This window comes from Schistocerca piceifrons, chromosome X (genome assembly GCF_021461385.2).
Source record: "Schistocerca piceifrons isolate TAMUIC-IGC-003096 chromosome X, iqSchPice1.1, whole genome shotgun sequence".
Taxonomy (NCBI): domain Eukaryota; kingdom Metazoa; phylum Arthropoda; class Insecta; order Orthoptera; family Acrididae; genus Schistocerca; species Schistocerca piceifrons.
The window spans coordinates 351,004,869-351,018,406 of NC_060149.1; the positions used below are offsets into that span (position 1 = coordinate 351,004,869).

At 37.7% G+C, this 13,538-nt stretch overlaps 1 protein-coding gene across 1 annotated transcript in view; it reads right to left on the reverse strand.

Annotated features, from left to right (window-relative positions):
- The window catches only part of LOC124722882 (cAMP-regulated phosphoprotein 21), a 768,630-nt gene that overhangs the window by 136,129 nt on the left and 618,963 nt on the right, over nucleotides 1-13,538 (reverse strand). Inside the window, exon 12 of the mRNA XM_047248019.1 lies at nucleotides 1,249-1,296. Coding sequence (XP_047103975.1) covers nucleotides 1,249-1,296 — 48 coding nt within the window. The remainder of the gene's footprint in view (nucleotides 1-1,248; nucleotides 1,297-13,538) is intronic.

The following is a 13,538-nucleotide window of genomic DNA, read 5'->3' on the forward strand; positions in this document are numbered from 1 at the left end:
CATTACCTCACTGCATTACCATACTGCTTTATGAATAGATGGATTTTATGCAGATACAAACAATAACTTTCTCCAAACTTCACCTCTACTGTACATGTTGATAAAGCTGTAAAATATGTCCCTACCCCTCTGCAGTCAGCATTTTCTTAAGTGTTATAAAATCACCACAGCCTAAACATGAAAAACACCCCCATACCATGACACCACCTCCTCCATGCTTCATTGTTGGCACTAAAAATGATGGCAGGTAACATTCTCCAGGCATTAACCAAACCTAAACCCTTCCATCAGATTGCCACAGGGAATAGTGTGATCACTCATTTCTAGTCATCCACAGTCCAGTGGAATTACTCTTTACACTGTGTCAAGCATTGCTTAACACTGACTGTACAAATAACTATAGAAATATGTCACTTTAGAGGAGCTGCTTGGGTGGCTTTAGAAAGCTTGAAATGTCCCTGATGGCTCTTTTATTTAGTTAACATCCAATGACTAGACCACATTCGAAACCACTGACCTCTCTTGATTGACCCAATCTACTGTTCTACTTCTCTACTGTCAACACAATTCTCTCTGCCTCCTTTTATACTGGTGGTCTTCCTATTATGACATCCAGTGGTCAGTTATTATGTACATGTATCTGGATACCTTTGATTAGATAGTGCATATTTTGATACAGGAACAACTTTTTTAATGTACAAATTTTAGCTTCCCACACTTCTAACAAACTTTTCCATATAGAAAGTGCAGGTTTCCAATTACTTAGCAGGAGCAACACATGGTATTTTATTTGTAATGTATGCTTAACAATAAGAGAAATTGCAAATTATTCTCCTCATTTAGATTTTAGATTAATGAAACTGATCAAATTTTCAGATAAAAGCCACAAAAATGTGGATACGTAATGAAACACTATTGTATTCCAGCTAAAAGACATTGTTTTTCTTTTGTTCAGTGATTCATTAATTTATTAGTAGAGCATCCCATGGCTCTACTGTGGGCATGAGTAGAGAGAAAGTACCTGTAATTATTTAAAAGAAGCAAATTGAGACTATGATTTCTTTACTGATGATAATTCACAATTTAGGATGTTGAAATTTTACATAGTGGCACTACTGTTTTATATGCTACGTATTTATTTCTTTGTATGTTGTTTTGAAAACAGTGTAGCACACAGTATCAATTCTAAACAGCCAATGTAATAAATTATGAATAAAAATAAGGAATTTCTATAAAATAATTCCATACCTTTTTAAATATTTCCGAGTACTCTACCACTGGAATACACAGACAGGCCTAGAAATGGGCCATGGTCATGAGTATATGGTTTTCACAGAGGTATTATGTGATCTACTACACTTAATTACAGATTTTTTTTTACATCTGATAAATACACAGCAACAGAGGAAAATATAGGTAAGAGTATTTAAAACTATATACTAACTGGTAACAGAATGTATTACATGTACATAAAATCTGCATTACTAGAAAAAGTTAAACAATAATTGACAATCCAAGTTATATTCTACATGAGTTGATGATATTAATGTAACCATGAACTTTATAGAAGAGATCTTAAATCTGAACTGTAACAAAGATGTAAGTTATGTTAAATCTTGAATTAATTATTTCTGTTCCAAAAATAGATAGAGAAGCAATGTAATCCATTCTACAGATGTTTCCCTTTAAGTGCTAGTGAAATACTGATCCATTTAAAAGGTTTACATAATCTGTAATACTCCATCCTAAAATACTTTTGTGCATTGAATAATATGTTCTTATCACAAACAGAAAACCACCAGAGATTTGCTGTAGTTACTTAATTTCAGTTAATGGTAAGATATTGGTCACAAGCCTACAATTCATTGGCAACTTCCAGCTTCATCTCTCAATGTTCTTCTCTATTACATACATAAAAACCACAAAAATATTTTTGCACTATTTCCGAAAGTCTGCATTGTCTCATTTGCAATGGACTGCATTATAACCTCCCTATTGTGGCTAGAATAAATGAAAAGAAATGTGGATTAAAGTTTCATTTCACATTAATGATGTGGTATTTACTTATGGAGCATAAACTACACAAGACAAGGGTGGTGTAGGAAAGACCAGTCTAGCATTTGGTTAATAAGAATAGCCAGATGCAGATTCAATCCCTTCTCCTTCCAAAAAAATTTAGAGGCCCGGTATTTGAAGCTGACTGCTGAATGATTCTACTACTGCCAACATGCATAAGGACCATGAAGATGAGATACGAGAAATTAGGACTCATATGGGGGTATGTAGATAGTCATTTTTCCCTCGTCCTCTTTTTGAGTGGAACAGCAAAGGAAATGAGTAGTAGTGGTACAAGGTACTCTCCGCCATGCACCATATGGTGGTTTGCAGAGTATCTATGTAGATGTAGATGTAGAATATATGGGCAATATCTCAATCCCACTTCAGCTGTTGCAATATACACTCCTGGAAATTGAAATAAGAACACCGTGAATTCATTGTCCCAGGAAGGGGAAACTTTATTGACACATTCCTGGGGTCAGATACATCACATGATCACACTGACAGAACCACAGGCACGTAGACACAGGCAACAGAGCATGCACAATGTCGGCACTAGTACAGTGTATATCCACCTTTCGCAGCAATGCAGGCTGCTATTCTCCCATGGAGACGATCGTAGAGATGCTGGATGTAGTCCTGTAGAACGGCTTGCCATGCCATTTCCACCTGGCGCCTCAGTTGGACCAGCGTTCGTGCTGGACGTGCAGACCGCGTGAGACGACGCTTCATCCAGTCCCAAACATGCTCAATGGGGGACAGATCCGGAGATCTTGCTGGCCAGGGTAGTTGACTTACACCTTCTAGAGCACGTTGGGTGGCACGGGATACATGCGGACGTGCATTGTCCTGTTGGAACAGCAAGTTTCCTTGCCGGTCTAGGAATGGTAGAACGATGGGTTCGATGACGGTTTGGATGTACCGTGCACTATTCAGTGTCCCCTCGACGATCACCAGTGGTGTACGGCCAGTGTAGGAGATCGCTCCCCACACCATGATGCCGGGTGTTGGCCCTGTGTGCCTCGGTCGTATGCAGTCCTGATTGTGGCGCTCACCTGCACGGCGCCAAACACGCATACGACCATCATTGGCACCAAGGCAGAAGCAACTCTCATCGCTGAAGACGACACGTCTCCATTCGTCCCTCCATTCACGCCTGTCGCGACACCACTGGAGGCGGGCTGCACGATGTTGGGGCGTGAGCGGAAGACGGCCTAACGGTGTGCGGGACCGTAGCCCAGCTTCATGGTCCTCGCCGATACCCCAGGAGCAACAGTGTCCCTAATTTGCTGGGAAGTGGCGGTGCGGTCCCCTACGGCACCGCGTAGGATCCTACGGTCTTGGCGTGCATCCGTGCGTCGCTGCGGTCCGGTCCCAGGTCGACGGGCACGTGCACCTTCCGCCGACCACTGGCGACAACATCGATGTACTGTGGAGACCTCACGCCCCACGTGTTGAGCAATTCGGCGGTACGTCCACCCGGCCTCCCGCATGCCCACTATACGCCCTCGCTCAAAGTCCGTCAACTGCACATACGGTTCACGTCCACGCTGTCGCGGCATGCTACCAGTGTTAAAGACTGCGATGGAGCTCCGTATGCCACGGCAAACTGGCTGACACTGACGGCGGCGGTGCACAAATGCTGCGCAGCTAGCGCCATTCGACGGCCAACACCGCGGTTCCTGGTGTGTCCGCTGTGCCGTGCGTGTGATCATTGCTTGTACAGCCTTCTCGCAGTGTCCAGAGCAAGTATGGTGGGTCTGACACACCGGTGTCAATGTGTTCTTTTTTCCATTTCCAGGAGTGTACATTGCTGGAAAGGAATCTGACAGAAGCTTTCTTGCTACACACAATGACACATGGCCAAGAGAATGCTTTTTCACACTGAGAGTAACATTTCGTTACACATGAATTGACTGTCTCATCTAGAGAAGTTGCATATGTGTGCTTATTAGAAATTAAGTGTTTGTACATCACTATGAATTATAAAAACATTTATAGTAACTAAGTTGTCATGAAGCTTTGTATAGCATATTGTAATGATTATAGTTAACAATATTAATTTTAGTTGAATATCTAAAGCAACTGTTAAAAACAAAATTACGTAAAACCCACTATTTATGACTTACCATGATAAAAAGTTTCCTGAAATGGAAATGTGTTTTGTGTAAAAGTAAGTGAAGAACTGTAGCTAAATACTTGATCATTAGATAACTGAGTAAACAGAGTTTTAACTAAGAATTTAAATTTTACATAATTTTTCAGTTTCCTTGAGCTATATTATTTTATTTGTTGAATGACACTATTTTCATTTGTTGTATTGTCTAACTAAATGAGAAGATTGATACCACATGTTTGTGAGACATGAATTATGATACTGTCAATAACTGTTTGTGAGCACGGGAGACAGACAGTGCAACATTGAGGTGAGTCACATACAATGGGGAATTGAAGATAATTGTAAAGTAGGTAGTTTTGAGTACTCTGTAGATATATTTACTTTTATACTTTGGATGAGTAAAGATGCAGCTAATTTTATTTGTTCTTTGGTATGTATTAGTTTGTATTTTTGTGAAAACTGATTTCAGAACTGAAATTGGTCAAAATAAGAAGGGTACCAGGTTACATGTATTGAAATATGAAGTTGATTGGCTATTGTGTTATTTAGCAAATCACAGAAGAGCTTTTTGCATGTTTTGTACTGGGAGAGGATCTATGCACATAAGTCTTGAGCTCTCCATGGTCAGCTCTTGTTTTGTGAAGTCCTGAAGCCCAAAGTTCTAATCTTTTTTGAAGATTATGCAATAGTTATTTTATGAAGAAATGGATTAATCTGTAAACATTTATGATCAGTCATAGATTACTACTATGGAAATTTTGAATGTTTTTGGGAGAACTGAGAATTTCCTTCAAGGGGTAATAAATTCCATGTGATGTACTGTGCAATTATAAACATGAACTTCCAGAGCCCTAAATGTATTTAAATGCATGATATTTTAGTGAGCAATCAAAACCATTAAACACCATGTGTTTCCTATAATCTGCTTTTTAACTGATAAAAAGTGCTGCTCTTGCAATAACAAGTAGTGAGTTCAAAACTTAAGCTGGTTACTAGACAGAGAGGCTGTGCTGCAAGTGTAAAAGGATCAGTCCAATCTGTTCTTACTTTCATTTCTGGAACTGTGAGCTAGGATGGGCCTGGTTGAAAAATTTGTGCACTGAAAATTACAATGTAGAACAGATATTTTATGCAAGAATATTTCTAAATTTAGTAGTTACAGTCAGACCAAATGAAAATACCACCCTTTATACGTAGACAGTTAACTAACCCTATGCACCCTGTTGACAGTTATAGTGTAGTTAATTTTTCACACCTTTTATCAATTGTGGAGGGTTATACAATGCCTTGAGTACTTCAAAAAAGTGTTAGTCTTGTTTACATTCAATCACTGATGTGCAGGTGCACAGCAGAAACCCTGTTACAGAAAGTATTCCCTCTCCTCTGTTATGTGATAGGGTGTAATTGTGGGTTCTCTCTTGATAAAGAAGAGATCAATATAAACGTCTACTATCCAAAGGACACATGTCTGTTTACAGCTGATACAGCTGTTCCTTTGAATACATATTAGACCAAAGCCATTTTAATTCTTCAAATCTGCAAGTGTTTATATCATATTAATTGCTTTATAATACTAATGATATTAAAATATTAAAAATTTCATTACAAGGAGTAGGTATAAGGTTTTAATTATCAACTCAAAAAATAAAGTTTCTTAATTATTTTTGTTATTGGTTTGCTGGTACACATTTAAAGTTCTGGTACATACTGAAACCCTGCACCTCAATACTGTACTAAGAGGGTGAGTCAAATGAAAACCTTAAATATTAAAAAAAAAAATATTATTTATTGTGCAGAAGTGGTACAAAGCTGTATCACTTTTTAACATAATCTCCCCCACACTCAATGCAAGTCCTCCAGTGCGTACAAAATGTATAAATTCCTTTAGAAAAAAATTCTTTTGGTAGTCTGCGCAAACACTCATGCACCGTGTGGCATACCTCTTCATCATAACAGAACTTCTTTCCTTCCACTGCGTCTTTGAGTAGTCCAAACAGATGGAAATCACTTGGTGATGAGGAATGGCACCATTCCTTGCTTGCTCTCTTCATTACCGGTTGGTGGAAGTGAACCTAGGTTTCGTCCCCAGTCACGATTCTTGCAAGGAAGCCATCACTTTCTCGTTCAAAGTGCTGAAGAAGTTCTTCACAAGCATCAACATGTTGTTCTCTCATTTCAGGAGTCAGCTGCCATGGCACCCATCTTTCAGACACTTTGTGAAACTGGAGCACATCATGCACAATGTAGTGTGCTGACCCATGACTAATCTGTAAACATACTGCAATGTCATTCAGTGTCACTCGGTGGGTTTCCTTCACTATGGCTTCAACTGCTGCAATGTTCTGTGGAGTCACAACTTGTTGTGCCTGACCTGGACAAGGAGGATCTTCCACTGAAGTCACACCATTTGCGAACTTCCTACTCCATTCGTAGACTTGCTGCTGTGACAAACATGCATCACCATACTGAACCTTCATTTTTTGATGAATTTCAATAAGTTCCACACCTTCACTACGCAAAAACTGAATAACAGAATGCTGTTCTTCCCTAGTGCAAGTCGCAAGTGGGGCAGCCATTTTTATACTGATATGGTGATGGTATGTGTGCATCTGCACTATTCTGCCACCTGCAGGCCATTCTGCACACTGTTTGTAGCACGCTTACCAGCTTATAGGATAACGGCACAAAATTTCGATTTGTTATTACAAATTTAAGGTTTTCATTTGACTCACCCTCGTATGTTGCAAGAGGAATGAAAACAAAATCACACAGTACATTTCTAAAATGGAGTACTATGTGGTAATTGATTTTCTGCTTTGAAGGAGAATAGTGCTGCAACACTCCATGCTGTGTTGGTGGATATGTAGCACAACAATGTGCCAACATATTAGACAGTGGTTAGGTGATACATATGATTCATTTGTGATCAAACAAGTCCAAGTGATGACCAACAAACTAACAGATTATCTCTCTGTTAGAAAAAATAATAAAAAATGTAGGTCCATGTTAAGTTTCCAACAGATGACCACTCTCCAGATTCTGCAACAGCTCATACCGAGACAAAAAACCTTCCAAGCTAAGACAGCAGCAGAAATGTTGCATCTGTGTCAGGTCAATCCACATGAATTCCTTAGTTGCCTGAGCACCATAGATGAGTGCTCAGAGTATCAATATGACCCCAAGACAAAGGAGCAAGTTAATCAGTGGAAGCATGTGGATTCACCACAGATGTAAAAGGCAAAGACCCTAACGATCATAGCGAACTGTGATGAGCATTTTTTGGGTCTACCTTGGTGTAGTGCTAATAGATTATGCTTCTTAGGGGAAAACTGTAACAGAAGTACATTACCAAAATATCCTGTTAAGATTATGGGGCATTGTCAAGACAACACAGCCAAAGGGGTGTTTTTGCTGTACAACACCACAGCTTATTCTGCAGAGAGCACAGTCACACAAGCTACTTCTCTGTGCAGTCACATTTGGTCTTCTCCTGAAATGGGACCCAGTGACTTCTTCTTTTTTCTGCTTGTGATGAAAAAATTACATGGCAGGCATTTTCAGAATGATGAAAAGCTGATTTTCAAGGGGGAATGTCCCTAGAAAATCCAAAATGCAGACTTCTAAAACCAACGTCTCTATGAAGTTATCCATCATTGGAAGGAATTTGTCACAATGAAGGGTGATTATGTAGAGGAGGACTAACACCATTAGCAAGTTCCTAAGTCACAACTTGATGTTTTGTAAGGTGATGATCAAAACTTAAGAATTATTTCTCACAGATGTCATATGGCACCAAGCCTAGTATAGTTCTTCAGATTTGTGTCACACTATTGGCTTTTATGACAATGTGACTGCTTATTTTTCAAGATGTTAGATAACAATCAGAGGCAATCACCAGTAACTGAACGGACAACTTGTGGTATCAACATTAAGCCATAGCACTGTTCTTTTGTGTATGTCACAACATCAATAACATCAGGAAAAGAATAGATTGCTATTCACCATAATGATAACAGTGTTTTTGTTGTGCCTGTCTGCAATGCAATGGGTTATCTTTATGGTGAGTAGGATTCTATCCTTTTCCTAACAACTAGTGGTATCAAGCATTAAACCATAGTAGTTTTCTTTTACATAATTTAACATGATATCTAACAATGATAACTCCAGGTTCGAACATCAACAGTATCAGGGAAACGATAAATATTGGTACTCACCATAAAGACAACAGACTTTTTGTTGTGCCTGTGTGCAACTCAATGCGTCATCTTTATGATGAGTAGCAATCTATCATTTTCTTAATATTGTTGTTGAGATGATATCTATTGATACTCTTTTAAGTAATGCAAATCACACAGTATATATTTGTTTACTTGTTTCAGACACTGGCAATTTCTCCATCTTGGTCGAACTGACGGGCAATAGCAGAAGATTGTTTTAAAATATCTTGTTTTACACCTTTCAAAAGCTGAAGTACTTCAAATGTTTAGTGAACTTTATATTATTTTGGCGTATCATTTAAGTGATTTATGAACCTGTGCAGTCTAAATTCTTTTGATTTCAGACAGTCAAACTGTTCTCCACTTATCCCAGTGACTATGTTGCTAATATTGGACTGGCATCAGTGTCCTTTTTTTTTACAAATATTCCAAAAAAGGTTCCCTAAATCATTTAATTCAGTTGTTAAAAAATACAAACTAATACATTCCAAAAATCAAAGAAAATAAAATTATTAAATGACTCTGACTAAGTAAACTAGTTAAGAGAGATATCTACAGAACAACTTCACAATATTATGTATGAGGAAATTAACTAGTGTTTAATGAAATCTTTTAGTTATATATTTATGAACAAGGAACCCATATAAAAAGAGAAATTTTCTTTGATTATAAGTTCATATTTGCTCCTCTTGTCAGTGTCAAAAGGAAGGGAGAGGAAGATCCCATATATGCTGAAGATAGTACAGACAGACCTTGGCCAGGGATTAGGAAGAAACCATCTCAGAATTTTCCTTGGTCTAGTTATACTGTAATAATTATATGCTTTAAGAAAGCATGCAGAAAGAAGTAAATGACAGGCAGCTAACAAATCAGAAATATATGGCCTTATGTCACTGTTTATTTTGCAGGTTTCCTCTTATTAATACTCACACACATTGAATACTGGCCTGTGTTTCTCTAGTCATTTACAGTTAAACCTTCTAATGTTTCTTGGTGGATCTGGCATGAGTTATTTCATGTAAATGATGACATGTGTAATGAAATTTTCAGTACGTTTACTCTCCTACAAATGGGTGTTCCCAAAAGTGCTGTGAGTTGGTAGTGGCACTAGTGTTTCTTGCTATCACTCCCAATTAGTATCTATTGGACAAATATAGTGCAGCATAGAAAACATTTAGTGGAGCACTGTGAAAACAAATCACAGTTGCCTTCCATTATTCATTCTGTCATAATAATGAAAATTAAGTAATTTTCAAAATTCTGATTTAAGTAAGTTAAAATTAACTACTCTGTGATGTATCACTAGTTATTATAATATTTGAAATTCTAGGTTAAGTTCAAATTCTGCTAATAATGATCTACCTTTAAAATATCACGATATGTTTCCTACATTTTAGTGTTTGTGCTAGATTATTTACCTGCCTTGAAACTGTCATGATATTGTGAATAAAAGCAGAAGTGAAATGAAGACATAACTGTATCCTTTGCAAACATTTTAAGTGGGATGGATTATAAGACATAATTCTTTTGAAATTCTGTTGGAGCACATTGTCTTTTAGTAACAGTAATGAAGCACACAGTTGCATTTTCGAAGAAGATACATGTCGTTACAGGCCCCTCAAGATTATAAAGGTGCTGTTTGCTGATGCAAGCACTATAATCAAATGCAATAGCAATGCAACAGCAAAAGTAACAACAAATAAAATATTCAGAAAAATTATTGAATGGTTGTCAATAATTGGCTTATCACTTAGCTTAGAAAAACATAATTATTTTAATTTTAAAAATCCTGGGACATATTGCTGTCAGTAACAACAGAGCACAGGAATAGAATATTTATTAACCTTTCAATATTTTCCATACAATTGGCCTCATTAAAAAATGTTTTATGGAACAATCACAAACATTTACACAAATGATAAGATATATGTAAAACTAAGTGTTCAAATTTCCAAATGATCAGAACTTGGAAATACAGTATTATACACGTTCTCAAATGACTGAGCTCCACAACATTTGCTTTCTGTTCAAATACTGATTTTGCTGTCAAAAGCATGAGAAATGTGGCTTCTCAACATATTTGCATTTCTTTGGTGTGTTATGCAACAATTTTCTATGGTAATTTCACATTTCCTATTAAGTATTTATTGTACTGAAACATGCTCTGGTTAAAAAAGGAAAAAAGGACTTAAAAATGTAGGCATAATAATACCACAACCACAATATATTTCTATTTTAATGAATTTGTTGGTAACACCAGTTAGTTCAAGCATCATTGTCAGGCAGATTTTGACTCTTGCCTAATCAAATGTGTAATGGTTTCCCATCTCTTTCTCACAAAATAGTAGTAAAAATAATTCATAATTCACCTATCATGCAGTACTAGTTGGAGGCAACTTTAATCTACCGAGTATAGACTGGGATGTTTATGGATTCATTGCGGGGGGGTACAGACAGACAGTCATGCAAAATACTTTTGAACTTGTTTTCTGAAAACTGTCTTAAGAAGCTAGCTCTGCAGTCCACATACAATGGAAATATCTTAAGTCTTGTAGCTAAAAATAGAGCAGACCTTATCGACAGTGTCAGTATATAAACAGGGATAAGTGATAATGATGTCATTATGGCATCTGTGATTACAAAAGTTAATAAATCTGTCAAGAAGGCTAGGAGAGTGTTTCTGCTAGATAAAGCAGATAGACAGTTGTTAGCATCTCACTTAGCCAGTGAATTGACATTACTTAGTTCCTCTAAGATGGATGTAGAAGAATTATGGGCAAAGTTTCAGCAGATTGTAAATCATGGTCAGAAGAGTTATGTGTCATGTAAGCAGGTGAAGGATGGAAAAGACCCACCATGGTTCAATGACAAAATCTGGAGGATGCTAGAGAAGCAGAGGCTGTTGCTCTCTCAGTTCCAAAGGGAACACACAAACGATGACAAGCAAAAGTTAGTAGAGACTCGTGCATCAGTGAAGAGATCTATGTATGAAGCATACAGCAACTACCATGGTCACACCTTAGCAAACAATCTGGCAGAGAACAAAAGAAAACTTTGGTCTTACGGAAAATTGCTAAGCAGGTCTAAGGCTTCAGTTCAGTTCCTTGTTGACCAGTCTGGTGTGGCATTTGATGATATCAAAATGGAAGCCAAAGTTTTAAATTTCATGTTCAAGAAATTGTTCACACTGGGGAATCATACAAACATACTATTATTTGACCATTGGAGATATTCCTGTATGGATGACATAGTAATAAGCAGACCAATATACCTAACTTCGGTTTTCTGCAGAATTCTTGAACATATTCTCAGTTCAAATGTAATAAACTTTCTTGAGACTGAGAAGCTTATGTCCATGAATCAGCACGGTCTTAGAGAGCATCATTCATATGGAATTCTGCTTGTCCTTTTCTGACATGATATAGTATGAACAATGGATGAAGGGCAACAGGCAGATTGCACAGTTCTAGATTTCTGGAAATTATTTGACATGGTACCCCATTACAGGCTGTTAATGAAGATACAAGCATATGTCATAAGTTCACAGATATGTGAGACGCTCAAATACTTGATAATTAATAGAGCCCAGTATGTTGCCCTTGACAGTGACTGTTTGTCAGAGACAAGAGTATCATCGGAAGTGCCCAGGAAAGTATACAGGACCTCTGTTACTTGCCATATACATAAATGTTTTCGCAGTCAGGGTGGACAGTAGTCAGCAATTGTTTCCTAATGATGCTGTGGTGTATGATAAGGTGTCAAAGTTGAGTGACTATAGGAAGATACAAGACAATGTAGTCAAAATTTGCAGTTGGCATGATGAACGGCAGTTAGCTCAACATGTGGAAAAATGTATGTTAATGCAGATGAACAAACCTCTAATGTTGAGATACAGTATTACTTGTGTCCTGCTTGACACAGTCAAGTCATTTAAATATCTGTGTGTAGCATTGCAAAGCGATATGAAATGGAACGAGCATGTGAGAACTGTGGTTGGGAAGGCGGATGGTCAATTTCAGTTTGTTGGGAGAATTTTAGGAATGAGTAGTCCACCTGTAGACCATAGATAGGATGCTGTTGCAACATATTCTTGACTTCTGCTCAAGTGCTTGGGATCCATACCAGATTGAATTGAATGAAGATATTGAAGGAATTCAGAGGTGGGCTGCTAGATTTGTCACCAGTAGGTTTGAACAACACATAAGTGTCTGGAGATGCTTTGGGAATCCAAATGGGAACCTTGGAGGGAAGGTCACATTCATTTTGAGAAACACTATTGGGAAAATTTAGAGAACTGGCATTTGAAGCTGACTGCTAAGAGATTCTACTGCCACCAATATACATTGTCCATAAGGACCACAAAGATAGGCTATGAGAAATTAGGGCTCATACAGAGGCATACAGACAGTCATTTTCCCCTCACTCTATTTACAAGTGTAACAGGAAAGGAAATGACTAGTAGTGTTACAGGGTGCCCTCAAGAATTATGATGTTTTTGGACAACAAAAACCTTTGCTATAAAAAACCAACATGAATTCCACAGACAGAGCTCTTGCAAAACTCAGCTCACTCTGTTGGCACTATAGACAATGCCACTCAGGTTGATGCCAAGTTCCTTGACTTCAGGAAGGTATTTTACACTGTCCCACACTGCCATTTAGTCAAAACACTGCCATTTAGTGAAAACAATATACGCTTAGTGAGCATTAACCAGATATGTGACTGCATTCAAGACTTCCTTGCAGGTAGAACTCAACACATCACTCTTAACAGGGCAAAATCAACAGATGTAAAGGTAATTTCTGGATTACCCTTAGGAAGAAATGATCTAGTAGAAAGTGTAACAAGCTCTTTAAGAATATTTTCAGATCATGAATTTGTCTATAAGGGAGTATCAACACCAGAATACGGCATCAATTTACAGAATGACATACAGAGGACTGATGAATGGTGCAGGTTCTAGCAGTTGACACTGAACATAAATAAATGTAACATATTGCACATACATAGGGAAAGAAAACCACTATTGCACAGCTACAGTATTGATTCACCACCCAATACTATTATCATTGCAGTCCCACTGTGATGTAGTATGTAGTCACACTAAGTGGCACAATTAGTCCATTATTCGAAAAATTTGTAGT